This window comes from Danio aesculapii, chromosome 17, assembly GCF_903798145.1.
Source record: "Danio aesculapii chromosome 17, fDanAes4.1, whole genome shotgun sequence".
In the NCBI taxonomy this organism is placed as follows: domain Eukaryota; kingdom Metazoa; phylum Chordata; class Actinopteri; order Cypriniformes; family Danionidae; genus Danio; species Danio aesculapii.
This window is the reverse complement of record NC_079451.1, coordinates 31,885,526-31,901,595: the sequence shown is the minus strand read 5'-3', so window position 1 is coordinate 31,901,595 and position 16,070 is coordinate 31,885,526. Positions and strand designations below refer to the sequence as shown.

Genomic DNA, 16,070 nt, shown 5'->3' with positions numbered 1-16,070 from the left:
AGTGCAGTGTTGGGCAGCAGCGTCGCTACAAGTAGTGACGCTACTTGTTTAACTACATGTCTCAGTAGCGTTGCTACTTTCTAAATCAAATAGTCAAGTAGGGCAGTCAAGTAGCGCAGTAGCTACACAAGCTACTTTTACCAATCGCCGATCAGTAAATGACGGCACCGACATACACAGAGTCCCCCCTGACAATTGGGTCCACCTAGGATCCTGGGTGATCCTATTCGTTCACTGGAGTTGTAATAGGTATAGTTTATAGTAGCTGATTAAAATATACATATACACAGTTGAAGTCAGAATTATTAGCCCCAATTAGTTTTTGTTGATTTTTAAATATTTCCTAAATGATGTTTAACAGAGCAAGGAAAATTTCACAGTATGTCTGATAATATTTTTTATTTGGCAGAAAGTCTTATTTGTTTTATTTCGGCTAGAATAAAATCCATTTAATTTTTTTTAAACACAATTTTAAGGTCAATATTATTAGCCCCTTTAAGCTATATTTCTTTTCGATAAACTACAGAACAAACCATCTTTATACAATAACTTGCCTAATTACCCTATCCTGCCTAGTTAACCTAATTAACCAAGTTAAGCCTTTAAATGTCACTTTAAGCTGTATAGAAATGTCTTGAAAAAAGTATATTTATATATATATATATATATATATATATATATATATATATATATATATATATATATATATATATATATATAAATATAACTGCAGCAAAATCTTGTTGAAATGTATGTAATTTATAAAAGTGTTATAATGACATAAAACTATTTAAAATTATGCATTTCGTATACTGATGTACAACTAAAGGCATCTGTTGTGGCATGGAGAATTTCTCATTCATGCTTTTATTTTAGATAGCCTATGACGTGCTACCACTTCTTGTAAATATATAATGTTACATAAAAATACATAAAAACATCAAAAAGACATTTATTGATTACAAATGGTTCAATTATTTTAATTATACGTGTTACCATAGTTACCGATAATAATGTTACTAATAAGATTAGTCTTGTTAAAATCTCAAGACTGAGAATAGACTGTAGAAAGCACCAAATATGACAATAATTGCACTGTGGAGAAGTAGAATAGCTTTTGATCAGGCATTCAACACAGACGATGCATTGGGGTCTTAAGCGGACTTGATTGCAGGGGGGACTCGGTTTCTACACTGGTGTTTGGCCAATAAAAGTAAATTCATATGGTGGCGAGAATGACGATTTCTTCTTCCTGTTTTACGTTGGTGTACAACAAACTTTTTGGTGCATTACTGCCACCCCTCGCTCTGGTCAGAGACGTCGCCAACCAATTAGGCTAACGCGAGAAATTTGCTTGAAGGAAAGATGACTCAGAGGAGAATTTTAAATATTTCCCTTTACTATAAATGACTATAGTATTTTAAATGTGTAACTGGTTTTATTGGATTTATTTATTTATTTTTTGCTGTTATATACTATAATTTGTTTCTGTTTGAATTGGCATATTACTTGCAGTAAATAATTGAACTGAACATTTATGCTTGATTTATTTGGATTTATTTATTTATCTGGATTTATTAATGATTGATTTGGATTTAAATTGCTTCAATTTAAAAAGGAAAACTGCAAAAAATAGCTTAGATGTAGCTTTTAGCTTAGCTTGCTAAATTTCCCAGAGGGTAGCTTTTAGTGTAGTTAAGCTACATTTTAAGTAGAGTAGCTAATAGCTTAGCTCACTACATTTTTTTCTAAGTAGCTTGCCCAACACTGCTGAAGTGTATATTGAAATGAACAGAAGTCTTGTGTCTAGGTAAATTGAACTCTGAGTGGAGCTTGCCCATGCAAACGTCTGTGGTTACCATGGTTCTTATCATTCTTATGTCAGTGGTTGAGCTGTTCTGAATGGCATTTAATGCACTGTTTTGTGGTGGCTACCCTACGTATGTTGTTATTCCCGCTTAAAAGTAATACCAACAGCACATCTTTCCTAAACAAAACTGAGGTTATCTTTCATGTCAGTATCATAGTGCAGGGTTATCTATGTGCCCAGGTTTAATATTTATCTCATGATGAATAGCAATAGAAAGCACCACTAATACACTGACACTTTGAGTAAGTGCTTTTTACCTCATATCAAATGTGTGCGAGCGCTGGCAGAATTCTGCAGTGCTCATAGAAACGCCTGGATCTCTGCAGGACAGCAGTCTAGGGTTGGTTGCACAGTGTGTATGAGAGATTGAAAATTCTGCAGCAGTCAGCAGGATTTAAAGGTACAGCACTGTAGCGCACACAGCCCTAGTGCAAGAGGGTGTGTTTATGAAAGAGAAAGTGACGGTTTGGGAGCTAGTTTTGGGATGAATGGGTTTACAACTTGTTATCCTTTAATCTTGTTTTCTTGCATTTCACTTTAACTTGTCCTGATCTGCATTGTTTTTTTATTTTCACAGCAGCCGACTCACTCTGCAGTACACACTCTCATTTCCCTCCACTACATTAACTAATGTCTTTTTTTTACACTGGTTTGGTGTATGCATGCATGTGAAGAAGTGGACCAAATGTGCAATATTTATGTTCTCTCATCCTAAGCTATATTAAAATCATATTCATCCTACCTCACATTCTACAACCAAGCTGTTCTAATATCAATATTTTTGAGCACTTGGTGTCAATTAAAGCATTACAATATTTGAAAGGTTTCTAATTTTGTTTGTAGACCACTTATAATAATTATACATGCACACAAGTTCACATCTCATTAATTTGAGAATCTGGTCTCCCCATACATTATACATTTTTTACTTAGTTTGTGGTACATTATGTGTGATATTTTATTTGTGGATAAGGGCAAAAATGCCACACTATTATGACTAAAGTGAAATGTGAAAATTAATAAACCTCCAGTTTATCTCATTATAATCAGATCTGTGCAGGATGAGCAAGACTTTCTTTTTAAAGAGGTGGTCCACAATGTATTTTTAAGGCTTGGTTGTGTTTTTAAGATGCAAAGCAATGTGTGCTCATGCTTTATTTGTAAAAAAAGAAAATCACATAATTTTTTTATACTTCTTACTTTGATAATAAACAGCTACTCTGCTAACATGAAAACAACAGTCATATTTCCTAGTTCCTCCGAAAGACTTGCACTTAAGAGGTTCTGATTGGTCAGCTAACAATGTGCTGTGATTCGCGGATCAGTTCCACGTTACCAGGAAAAGTGACATCTTACAAGCATGTACTTTTGTGCTGTGTAAATACGGTCAGTCAGAGTAGCTGTTAGCCGTATCAATTTGTGCCTGAATCAGACAGAAAAAGACACAGAGGACACAGCTAAACCTTACGTTTGCTCTCTAAAATAAAATCTGACAAGTGCCTTTCACATTTATTTAGAATAAGCATGTGTAAGTAAAATAAAAACACCAACATATCTTTTGTGAGTTTGTTATTTTAGATGTACAATGCAGGGAAAGCAGCCACATAGAAGGACACTGCAGTGCTGGTGGAGACAGGTGTTTACAGGGGTTTGACGGATAAATATGAGTTTGTAGCTAAATTGTTAATTATTGCACAGCATTTCCTGTTGTTTACATCCTTGCTACAACATAACGTTAACACTAAACAGTATGCATGTAATAGATCAAATTTAACAAATAAAAATACTTACAGGTTGTGGCTCACAGTCCTATTATGGTTAGAGCTGCTCATTCTTTGAGGAGTTTTTAGCCAAATCCAGCACTGAACTGGGAGAGATTGTCGAAGTTCTCCTTTGTCAAATGCTAGCTATATATATATATATATATATATATATTTTTTTTTTGTTCTCTGGAACATTATTAAAATTAAATTGTAAGCGCTTATCTCTTTGTGGTGTGTCCGTTGGAAGCCCAAATACGGAAACAGAACAAGCTCTGTGAAAATAGCAGCGTTAGGACCGCATTTTAGCTTTCTCTGCTATAACATTACAGCGCCTCTGGCCACGCCCCTTTGCTGCGCGGGGTCTATGCGCATGGTGAATGCGCATAACCTGAAGCGTTTGTGATCTCACTAACCCGGATATATTTTTTTTGTAGTTTTTTTTTAAGTTTCAAATATGATATCATAGTGGATCACCCCTTTAACTATTTATTTCTTGAAATACTGAGAATAACAACAAACTGCACAGGTTTATGTGGAGTTTAGAAAAACAATGGCAAATCAGAAGCATTTAGATTAGGTACAGCCGAGTGTGCACAGACATCTGTGCTCATTTCACAACTTTATTGACTATAATGGGAGTTTCTGTGGATTTTCTGATATAAGTGCATGACTTTCACTAGAATAAAAGTTTTGTCTCGACAATAAATGCATCTTTTCGATCTGATTTTGATAATAACACAAACTAATTACAGTGTCTAGGTGTGTTGTTTATGGGCAGCCATTAAAGCATCATTATGACTGGCATCATTCAAATTTGTTATGCTGGATCTACACTGGTTACAGAATTTCAAAAGTGTCAGGACCTTGGTTTAACATCTCATCCGAAAGACGGCACTCACTGAGCAGTATAGAGTCCTCTTCACTATACTGGGGCGTTAGGACTCACACAGATCGCAGGTTATGGGCCCCCTGCTAGCCTCACTAAACACAACTTCCGGCAGCAACCTAGCTTTTCCATGTGATTTCCCATTCAGGTACTGGCCGGGAGCAACCCTGCCTAGCTTCAGAAGGCAAGCACATGAGAGTTGCAGAAAGCTAGCTACCAGCAACTAGAATTAGACTACTTGAATTGTAACCACTTGTTTTGGCAGAATCTATTCTTTCTTTTAGTATACAGAAACTTTATTTGCTATCCACTTTAAACTTTAAAACATTGTAGACCTTTTACAATTACAACCAAGTACACTCTAATCCCACTGGATGGAATATTAGAAAAAGCACAAAAGGGGCACTTTAACTATTCTCTCTGTGCTTTTCTATCAAAATCACACAATGATTGTAACCAAGCATGCTTAGAACGCCATTTCTTTGTTTAATCTGGCAATAAAAAAAAACTGACCTGTGATCAATGTTGTAAGTAATGGCCAATTAAATGTGCTGTCTATGATGCAGCAGTGTAATTGACTTCAGTTGCTGACTGTTCAGCTTAAAGCTTTTGTCCCTGGATGTTACATAGAGCATCACACAACTAAAACAACAGCAAAAACACAACATGTATAAACACAACTCATGCCACACTGAACAAAAACTCATAAAGCAACCAAAACACATTATTTAGCACATGAATCGTTAACATTTTAGACATCAATAACATTTAAAACCACAGTATTTCACAACACAAAACTACTGCCCGCCTTTCCTGTAATTAAAACACTCCTCAGATTATTTGCATTTATGAACCGCCTCCGAAAGTGTTCGATGGCTTTCGCGTGACCGCCAAGAAGCGTGTTGGGCTTCGGAGCCCGATAGAACAAATCAGAGGTCAACACAAGAGGAATTCAGAGAGCAGAACTCCAGATGAGATGCATGAATTTGTTCTATCAGGCCGAGGAGCTCAGGCCTCAGTGTGTGAAAGGGATGAGACTCCATAGAATCGCACTGCACCAGATGACACGGTGGAGTGAGGCATGATGGGAGTTGTAGTACGTATGGAAAGGGGCAGCGACAGATACAACAGCTACGGAGAGAAGGCGAAAGACACAGAGAGAGAAAGGCAGAGAGAAAGTCATTACTCTTACCTTATCCTGGGGCTAGAGAGAATGAGAGAAGCCAAGAAAGAGAAAAGAGAGTAAAATGTACTGGACGTGGCAGAAGCAGTGAGAGTTAAGCATGGCACTGAGGCTCTGCCACAGCATGTGTTGTGCTCCTAAACAGGACCAGCCGCTTGTTTGGTTAAAAAAAACTATCAAAAAGAGCAACATCAGCAGAACTATTTAAGAGCAAACAATGCCAGGCTGATGTTAACAAAATAAGAGGCAGAAAATATGAAGCTCTGCAGGGTAGAATATTATCTATGAGCTATAAACAACATCTAATCTACAATAGCAGCAATCCAAATAGCAACAAACCATTCAAAATGAATGAAAACTCATTTTTTAGAGATGAAACCATGTCTTACCTTGGCTAAGCAGCTGGAATACTGAGTATTTTGCAAATTACACAATTACGCCAATAATCTATAAAGCTAATTTGACTCAAATTTGACTATTTAATGTGCAAGCAAACCACAGTGTCAGTATTCAAATACAGCAAACCATGAAGCTAATTCTTCCCTCTGAGCTACACTAGACTTCCGAACACAAAACTGACAATATTAGCATCGTAACTAAAGGTTTCAATCAATCACACCTTCACCGGCTTACACAAATTGAGTCACGCACTTTCCAGGCTATGTCACTCAGTGTTCCCTTCCCGGTGATGATGTCATTGTTTTCAGTCATTTAGTCCCTGTCCTCCAACACTATAAACACTGGAACACAAAAGCCAGCCAATCGGAACTCACTGTTCCATGCAACAACAGCAAATCAGGTTCCATTCTGCCACATAATGCTCAATGACAGAAGTGGTACCTTTCCATTCTCGTGTCAAACCTCTCCCTCACCCGCTACACTCATCATTCACCTGCAATGATGAAAAGAGTGCTGAGATGACTGCTTGAATGAGGACATGGGATGTACTAGTAAAGCTACAGCCGCGCCATATATTTATAGATGTGTCTTTCACCATAAGGTTTTCTGATGAATCTGGTCAGGTTTTATATAATTAACTGTAAAGCATTGTTGTCATGCAAACATTATAATCTATTTGACAGTAGCTATGTTTCCATCCACCTATTTTATGCGCGTTTTGGATATGCGCTAGGGCTGTACAATTAATCGAAATTCAGTTTCGATTTTAATTTTGGCTTATGAAAAATTATGAAACAACATTAATCAGGATAAAACGATTATTGCATCATATACCGCCCCCTTTCCAGTTGTACACATTTTTTGCTCTGTAAAGTTCAGTTTCACATAAAAATTACTAAAAGCATGTACTGTAATGTAACTTTTGCAGCCCGGGATGCGCATCATTCATTGATGTACATTCGAAACATACATGTTTTTAAAAGCGCGGAAGAGATCGAATGCTGTTGTGTGTATGCATGCTCAGCCTCAGAGACGAGCAGAGCACACACATCTAAAGTCTTAGGCCCTATCCCAATTATATTTTTGTACCCCTTCCCCTTGACTCTTAAAACTAAGTGTGAAGGGGAAGGGCTTCAAAATTTACCCCTAAGAATTGGGACAGCACCTGCACACGTCATCATATGTCATCGCAATCTCTTGCTTTATATGAGATCAGATGATCGCGACTGCTGTAGTTATTCCAGTTGTGTTATTTTTTGGTTTTTATCTTCAGGAAATCACTGAGGGCATATATTATGTTATAATAACGATATAATGTGGCAATAAGATCGTAACTATACTGTGCATTTACACCGTGGCCATATTCATCTATGTAAACACACACAGAAAACAACATTAACATTATAGCAGACACTGTAAAAAGGTCATTCTCAGCCACTAGACTTTTCTAACAGGGTATTTTGAGTGTCATCGAGTGTCAGAATGATGTAAGACTGCTATACAGGAGTTGTGATTATAAGTTGCGAAATTTACCGGTTTTTATTTCAGCGTTTTTTTAAAAAGCATGACGGTAAAACATAAGCACGGTCATGAATATATTAAAACATATGATTGTTTGTTGAAAAATTCGTAATAATGACAAAAATACTAATTTGTGGATCTTCTTACCCCTTGGTTTCGAGTGTGGTCCTGAAAAATCTTCGTTTGAAGGGGTATCTACCCCTTCACCTTAGCCCTACGCCTTCAAGTTAAAGAGAATTGGGACACCACTACCCCTTGACGTGAATGTGCAAAATGGGGGTAGGGGTAACAGGAAGGGCTAAGGGGTAGATTCTACCAATTTAACCCCTTAGCCCTTCCCCTTACCCCTACACCTCTTTTTGCGCAATCCCATTAAGGGGTAGGGGTGTCCCACACTCGAAACCAAGGGGTAAGAAATTTTCCAAGAATACACCAGCCACAACGGCAGAATCACTGCACCCGGAAGTAAGGAGATCCACAAATTAGTATTTTTTGTCATTATTACAAATTTTTACAAAAAACAAGCCCATGTTTTATTAAATTCATAACCGCGTTCATGTTTTACAGTCATGCTTCAAAAAAAAAACAAAAAAAAAAAAAAAACGCTAAAATAAAAATGCGAAATTTCATGATCTATAATCCATAATCTTAACTACTGTACAGCAGTGCCACAACATTCTGACAACATTCTCGAATACTCTGTCAGTAATGTCTAGTGGCTGGGAATGACCTTTTTACAATGTCTGCTATAATGTTAATGTTGTTTTCTGTGTGTGTTTACATAGATGAATATGGCCATGGTGTAAATGCACAGTATAGTTACGATCTTATTGCCACATTAGGTCGTTATAATAACATAATATATGACTTCAGTGATAAAAACCAAAAAATGACACAACTGGAATTACTACAGCAGCCGTGATCATCTGATCTCATATGAAGCAAGAGATCGTGATGACATATGATGACGTGTGCAGGTGCTGTAGTGCTGTCCCAATTCTTAGGGGGTAAATTTTGAAGCCCTTCCGCTTAACCCTCGGTTGTAAGGGCCAAGGGGAAGGGGATAGGGTACAAAAATAGAATTGGGATTGGGCCTTAATGTCTTAATGTAATCTTAATGTGAGTGCTTTAATGGTCAAATACCATAAAAGATTGTGTCAAAACGTGGTGTTTAGCGATTATTCATATTAACCCTCATTTATGTAATAAACAAACGAGTTGAGAATTAAAAGACATGTGAAAGTGAAACCATAAATCAGAACCGCACTACCCTTAAAGTGACAGTGCACAATATTCCTGCTACCAACTGTTTTATCATTATTAATCAAACAACAAAAGGACAAAATCACTCACTGCTCTTGACTGAAGGAATTTTGTAGCTATAATTAAAGCTTTTTTCTTACAGTGAGGAATGATGCTTAAAAGCACAGTTTGTTTCATATTTTTATTCTATTGTATATTTACCTTTCCTTATTTACAAGGAGGAAAATTTCAGAATTATTAGCAGCCCTTTATATTTTCCCCCCAATTTCTGTTTAACGCAAAGAATTTTTTCAACCCATTTCTAAATATAATAGATTTAATAACTCATTTCTAATAACTGATTACTTTTATCTTTGCTATGATGACAGTACATAATATTTGACTAGACATTTTTCAAGACACTAGTATTTAGCTTAAAGTCCAATTTAAAGGCTTATTTAGGGTAATTAGGCAAGTGATTGTACAACAGTAGTTTCTTCTGTAGACAATCAAAAATGTATTGCTTAAGGGGACTAAGAATATTGCTTTTAAAATAGGTTTCAAAACATTTAAACCTGTTTTTATTCTAGCCGAAATAAAACAAATAAGACTTTCTTTAGAAGTAAAAAATATATAGGAAATACTGCGAAAAATTCCTTACACTGTTTAACATAATTTGGGAAATATTTCTAAAAATTTTAAAAATTCAGGACAAATAATTTTGACATCAACTGTAATCGTGTTGAATAATTGGAATTACAATTATGACCAAAATAATCGTGACAAGATGTGCATAAGTTTAAAAAATGTGCATAACTGAGTAGGATAAACTTTTTATTCGATAAGAAAATGCGCATAAACTACCATGGAAACACTTTAACTGAACAAATTCCAGGATGCGCAAAAAAAGTAATGTGATTTTGTTATAAGAGATCACTTGATGGTAAAAATGTATGTTAATGGACAAACCAGCAGGCTGAGCACACTGTAAAACATCTAAAAATGTTGTTTTGGTCATTCTAAAACACCAGTATTAGTGTTATTCTATTATTAATTATCTCCAGAATAGTCAAGAGCGTCTATGCTCCGCATCTGATGCCTTCAAACGCCACCAGATGTTCAATGCGTGTCGGCATACTGCCTTTAAGTCATTTATTAAATAATGAAAAAAATTCCCGCAGCTTCTCCTACCGCAGAAAATTCAGTTTTTACATTTGATATTTGGTGCCAGTTAATCAAGAAGTCACAATTTTGTTCTCTTTGACTACTTGGATGGAAATGCTGCTTTATTTGCATGTCCTATATGCGATATTACAGTTTTGCCCATACATTTAATTCACATCTTTGGATGGAAACATAGCTAATGATATCTTTCAATAACAATATTTATCTAAACATCATTTATATGAGTAATTACACGGACAAAATTTGGGGTAATTATATGGTGAACTGGTCATAAACAGACTATGTGGAAATACTAAGACTTTATTAGAAGTATCTGGCTGTTTAGCGCAGTAGTCAACACTTAAAGTGGACCAAAAAAAGTTGTTCGAAATTGTCCTAAGACAAGAATTAAACAGATTAGGAAAGTTTTGTTGAAAGGTTTTTGATCTACTGCAAATGTTGACTACTGTACAGTGTGTACATAACTTTTTTTTATTATATTAAAAAAGCAATGGGAGAAAGTGCAAGTATCCACTGTGTACTTTCATAAAGCTAGCAAAGACCTTGTAGTGATAGTTAACTTTTTATAAAGTTCTCTATATTTTCCTCAAAAACTACTCAGATTTTACAACAACGTGGTACTCCGCTGACACTTAGAAACATTTCGGTTTATGTTTGATTAAATAGCACTTCCCAATCATCAGTTACTGTTACTAATTTTACAACAGTTGCCCAGCTGTAGAACATTCACTGGTTTTAACTAAAGCTGAATAGCTGCATGATGTAACCTCTTTTAAAATATTGAACACTTTAAAATATTAATATCTGCACTAAAGATACAACAGGTGTTTTTCTATCACTATTTGCACAACAAAATGATACCCTTATAACATTTGTGTCATGCATACTTTAACTTGAATGACATATGGTGAGTTCGGGGACCAGATTCATGAGAACTAAAATCTCAGTGTTGTTTATTTCCAGCAAACAATCTGATATAAAGACTGACAGCCTGACAGAGATATGGCTTTCCCCTTATTCCTGATTCATTCAGTTACATCTTTTTGTTTTTGGAATAAAATGAATAATGCAGAATGAAAGCAAATGCACAACGTCCCGCCATTAAAAACATAAGCCTACAGGCTTGACGCACCCATAGTTAGCTTAATTTTCAAGCCTTTTAACAATGTAATGCATTTACAGAAGACCACCATGACCTAATACTACCCAAAAGATCCACCAAAAATACCTTCAAACAGCCATATGCATGCACCTGCTGTAACAACTTGCACCTGCATATTTATTTTGCCACTCATTGGGAATCAACAAAAAACAAGCGGCATCCATACATAAAATGATAATAATAAGCTCTATTACCTGGCAGAGCGGGCTCCAATACTGAAACCCATGTACCCCTCCTGTGGCAGGGAATCATCCCCCAACTCCCTGAGGTCCTGTGGCCGAAGGTATTTCTCAGTCTCTCCGGTCATCGCATCTTCACCTGCAGGGATGAGATGGGCTGAAGGTGAGCTTAGTTGAAGGTGAACGAGCACGGTGACCTATCAGCAGGTGCGGCATTCGGTTCCACTTTATTCTTCTAATTAAATTAAGTGACTTACTGTATACGTACTGCCAAAACAGGGCCACAATAGCAATCTGAGGCTAAATGCCTTGCTTGAATGACTGGTGGTGATCATTTGAGGAACACCTTTTGTGGGGTGAAACTACCAGCCCATACTGTCTTCTGTCACGCAAACATCTAGCTCACAGCTTCTAGATTATTAATCGATGTCACATAACACCTGGGTGTTTTTCTGTCCTACCGTGAATAACAGCAGCTCAGGTGGTGATAATTCACTGACACATAGAGGAAACGGTTAATGCTGCATCAGGACACCACTGCGTCTCCTGCTATGAAGCAAGTTGCTATGACACAGGTTTCCATCACATAAAGTTTATTAAAACTGATTTTTTTGTTAAAAACAATAAATAAATAAATAAATAAATAAACATCTAAATCAAGCTTATGTCAGTTGTTGATCTCTTAGTACGCTCTGTTTGCAGGTTTTACACAGATTTGGGGCACTTTCATGCAGGTCAAGCTGGGAGACTAGCAGTAGGTTTAACCATAAGACCAGCAACATCATCTCTGACCAGCATCTGCTGTTCAGAGAAAATGTACAATATGCTAATAAGGATAACCCAAACCAGCAGAATATTTTAGCTATGTTTTCAAATAAGTTTTACTAATTTGATAGGTTGTATGTGTCTACTTCAATGCACAAAAAACGTTTAAACCCACTTAAGATGATTAGCCGGTCCGTTGACTACTTCTAAGTGGGTTTTGGGCACTTTTTAGACCCCTTTAACCAGCAAAGCAGATAAAGTGTTGTAGTTTGTTTAATAAATTATTCAATTGCTACCTTATAAAAACAAACAAAACGTCACTACTTGTAAAAAAAAAAAAGCAATGACTGCACCTCAGAACCTGTCTAGATGTTTAACTGGAAAACATCATATTTAACGCCATCTACGCTGAGATTTTTAGCCGTTAATTTTATAAGACATGAACGGGCGAATGATGCACGAAATGACGTCTAGGTAGGCAATTCTCAGGTTTTGAGACACAGCCAATATCTTCTCCGTATCTCCCTCGTAAAGGCGACTCTCCGCTCGTCCTTTCTCCGTGCTGCAGCCCCTCCCCTCCCGGCCGCTATTGAACTCCTCTGTTTCCCTAACCGGCTCGCTAATACCTTTCTCCTCTAGTACCGAATTAACGACTTAATGACAAAGAACACTCATGACAGAGACTAATGTGTGACCCTGGCTAAAAATAAAACATCCCGTATTTGGCGTCATTCTGAGTTTAGAAGTCTATATGTAAATAAATAATACATCGGAGAAGAGTCCAGCCGGTGAAAGCTGCATGCAGCAGAACCCCCAAAACACCGCAGTATCCTGACACACCGACACTCACATAAAAACGCTGCCATATCCTGCTCCGGTACAATTAAATCCGGTATTAGCGTATTCCTCGGTTCAGTTCTCAATGAATTCTGTATCCTCTGAGAAATTAATGACTGATGAGCAGGACTATTCCTGTTGGTCATGAGAAAATCGTTCGTCCCGAGCCCACCGGAACTCTCGTGACGCTGGATTTGCGAGATATACATCCGTTCATTCGTCCGGTAAAAGTTAAATCACAAGGCAGTCTGGGTCAAGCGAAGGAGGATCTACTAAAGCTGCGTTCAGTCTCACATGTCAGAGCAGCTCTGCTCTTTTTCCAGACTCAAGCGCGCGCGCATGAAACTCACAACACACGCACGCGCGAGCTAAAACTGTGTGCGTGTGTGTGTGTGTGCGTGTGTGCGTGTGTGTGTTGCTGAAGATTTTGCAGGTCTAGCAACAAATCCTAGGTGGTAATAAGACACCAAGTACCGTCAACATAGTTTTCTCAAGAGAATTAAGGGAGACATTGCAAGCAATTCTCTGATGTGTGTGTGTCTGTGTGCGTGTGTGTGAGTGTGTGTGTCAGAGAGAGCGAGAGAGTCAAATATTTAAAAGTGTATTCATAAACATAGGAACTTGTAGAAAACTGACTACTTGTGAACTTTTAATGTAGTTCTCGCTCAGTGAAAACCTAAACCGTTATGCATTAAAGTTTACTGATAAATGTTGATGAAATTAAACTTCACCAATCACTTTAGATTAAAATATATATTTGTTTATTGTAATCCATTAAAACATTTTTAAGTGACAAAGTAAAATATTAGATGAAAAATTAAATATAAAGAAAACGAAGGGCTTCACTAATATATCCTCATTAACCTGTGTTTGCAAGTTCTACACACAGAACATGGCATTTCTTAGCAAATTCTATCAGCAAATGTCAAAGTACACGCGAGCCACAGCCACAGAACGTTCATGATACTCCTTACAAAGTGCTAAAGAACATTACATAACCTAACAGTAAGGAAGTTCACCTTTATCAAATATACTGTCTCTACAGCACAGCCATGCACGCAACATCTCCTCTGAACTGTGTGCATTTATCTGTGTATTTTACCTGTGATAAAATTATTTAAAAAATGATAACAGCTGGAAGAGTCATGGAAAGTTCCCTGGCATCAAAATTAAACAAATTAAAAAGTATTTGAAACTATTTGAAATAAGTCTAAAGTAATGCACAAAATCACTAACTGAAAACTCATCTAAAACCTCAGAATGTAGTCTAAATAGTAATATTTGTAGTCTAAATAGTCATATTTTATTGCAATACATGCTAATAACATATAAAAGCACACAGACTTATTACAGGTGCTTAATGTGTACTGTACTCAGCTAAGTACTGTTATGTAAGATAACTGCTTGGGTTAAGGTTAGGTTCAGGGATAGGTTTAGGGACTGTATAACCAGTTTGTACTATAATAGTACACAGGACACCCTTTTACTTACTGTAAAAAGAAGTTTTACCAAAATCACTCAAATATTACCCTAAATTAAATAAAAAATTAGTAACAGAAACTGACAGCAGAAATAACAGAAAATGAAGTGAAAGAAGACATTACTAAACTAAAATTTAACAAATCTGCAGGACCAGCTGCATTTACTGGGGAGTGGTATTGGGCATTCCAAAAAGAGATATTTTTAAGAGAAAGAGGACAAAGACAAGTTACAGCGTGGATCATTCAGACCTCTATCTGCACTAAATGTTGATTACAGATTATATCAATTATGGCCAGACGAATGGCAGATTTCATGCCCAACCTGATAAACCAAGACCAATCAGGATTCATCTGTCAGCGTCAAACTCATGATAATATTAGACGCACATTACATGTTATGAACCATATGAGGAGAAATAAAATAACAGCAATGATTTAAAGTTTAGATGCTGAAAAAGCCTTTGATTTGGTCAGCTGGACATACCTTAATAAAGTTTTACACTAATTTGTCTTTCATGAAACTATAATCAGAAGTACACAAGCACTTTTTGATACACCCACTGCAAAAATAAAGATTAACGGCCACCTGTCAAACTCTTTCACATTGAAAAGAAGCACCAGGCAGGGATGTCTATGGTCTCCCCAATTATTCACACTCTATTTGGAACCCTTAGTACAAAGCATTAGACAAGATATACCAATTCAAGGTATTGTTATTAAAGGAGTGGAACACAAGATAGCCTGCTACGCAGATGATATATTGGTTTATTTAGGAAGACCAACCATTTCGTTACCCTATGTCATGAAACAACTCCAAGACTCTGGTCCTATTTCTGGATACAAATTAAACATAGAAAAATAATAATAAAGGCAATTCAAAATATCAACAAAAGCACTAATACTACATGATTCAAGGGTGCCCAAAATATTTCGTATGAAGGACCAAAAAACAAATATCATTGTGAGCTGTGGGCGAAGACAAATATATCAAACTATTATTATATTTAGTTTACAATAAAGTTGCAATTTGTCATTTGCTAATTCATAATATTTTTTCATAATATTAAAAAATAAATGGAACACATTACTTTGAATCGTATTAACAGTTTAACATTTTTAAATTATAACTTATTCTGATAAAAACAATCATAATTATAGAGTTCAATGCTTAATTAAAGATTACCATGGGCCAACTTTGGCCCGCGGGCCCTAGTTTGAGCATCTCTGATATAAATAATACAAAAATAACACCATTTAAAAAGTGCAAGAACCCTGTACATGTAATCACCTAACAATGTGAAAAATATATTTTTGAAATTGTTGCAAATTTATTAAAAATAAAAAACCTGAAAAATCACATGTACAGAAGTATTCACAGCCTTTGCCGTGAAGCTCTAAATTGAGCTCAGGTACATTCTGTTTCCACTGATCATTCTTGAGATGTTTTACAAGTTTAATTGGAGTTCACCTGTGGTAAATTCAGTTAATTGGACATGATTTGAAAAGGCATGCACCTGTCTATATAAGGTCCCAGGGTTGACAGTGCATGTCAAATCATAAACTAAGAATGAAGACAAAGGAATTATCTGTAGACCTC

At 36.4% G+C, this 16,070-nt stretch overlaps 1 protein-coding gene across 6 annotated transcripts in view; it reads right to left on the bottom strand.

Moving 5' to 3' along the window:
• ank3a (ankyrin 3a) overlaps window positions 1-16,070 on the bottom strand; it is a 154,082-nt gene that overhangs the window by 55,550 nt on the left and 82,462 nt on the right. For 4 of the 6 annotated variants that reach the window (XM_056477646.1, XM_056477649.1, XM_056477647.1 and 1 more), the window contains one exon: window positions 11,406-11,529. In XM_056477646.1, coding sequence (XP_056333621.1) covers window positions 11,406-11,529 — 124 coding nt within the window. Of the gene's footprint in view, window positions 1-5,711; window positions 5,724-11,405; window positions 11,530-13,005; window positions 13,280-16,070 lie in introns of those variants that run through there. The other 2 variants (XM_056477644.1, XM_056477648.1) reach the window with 2 other exon arrangements.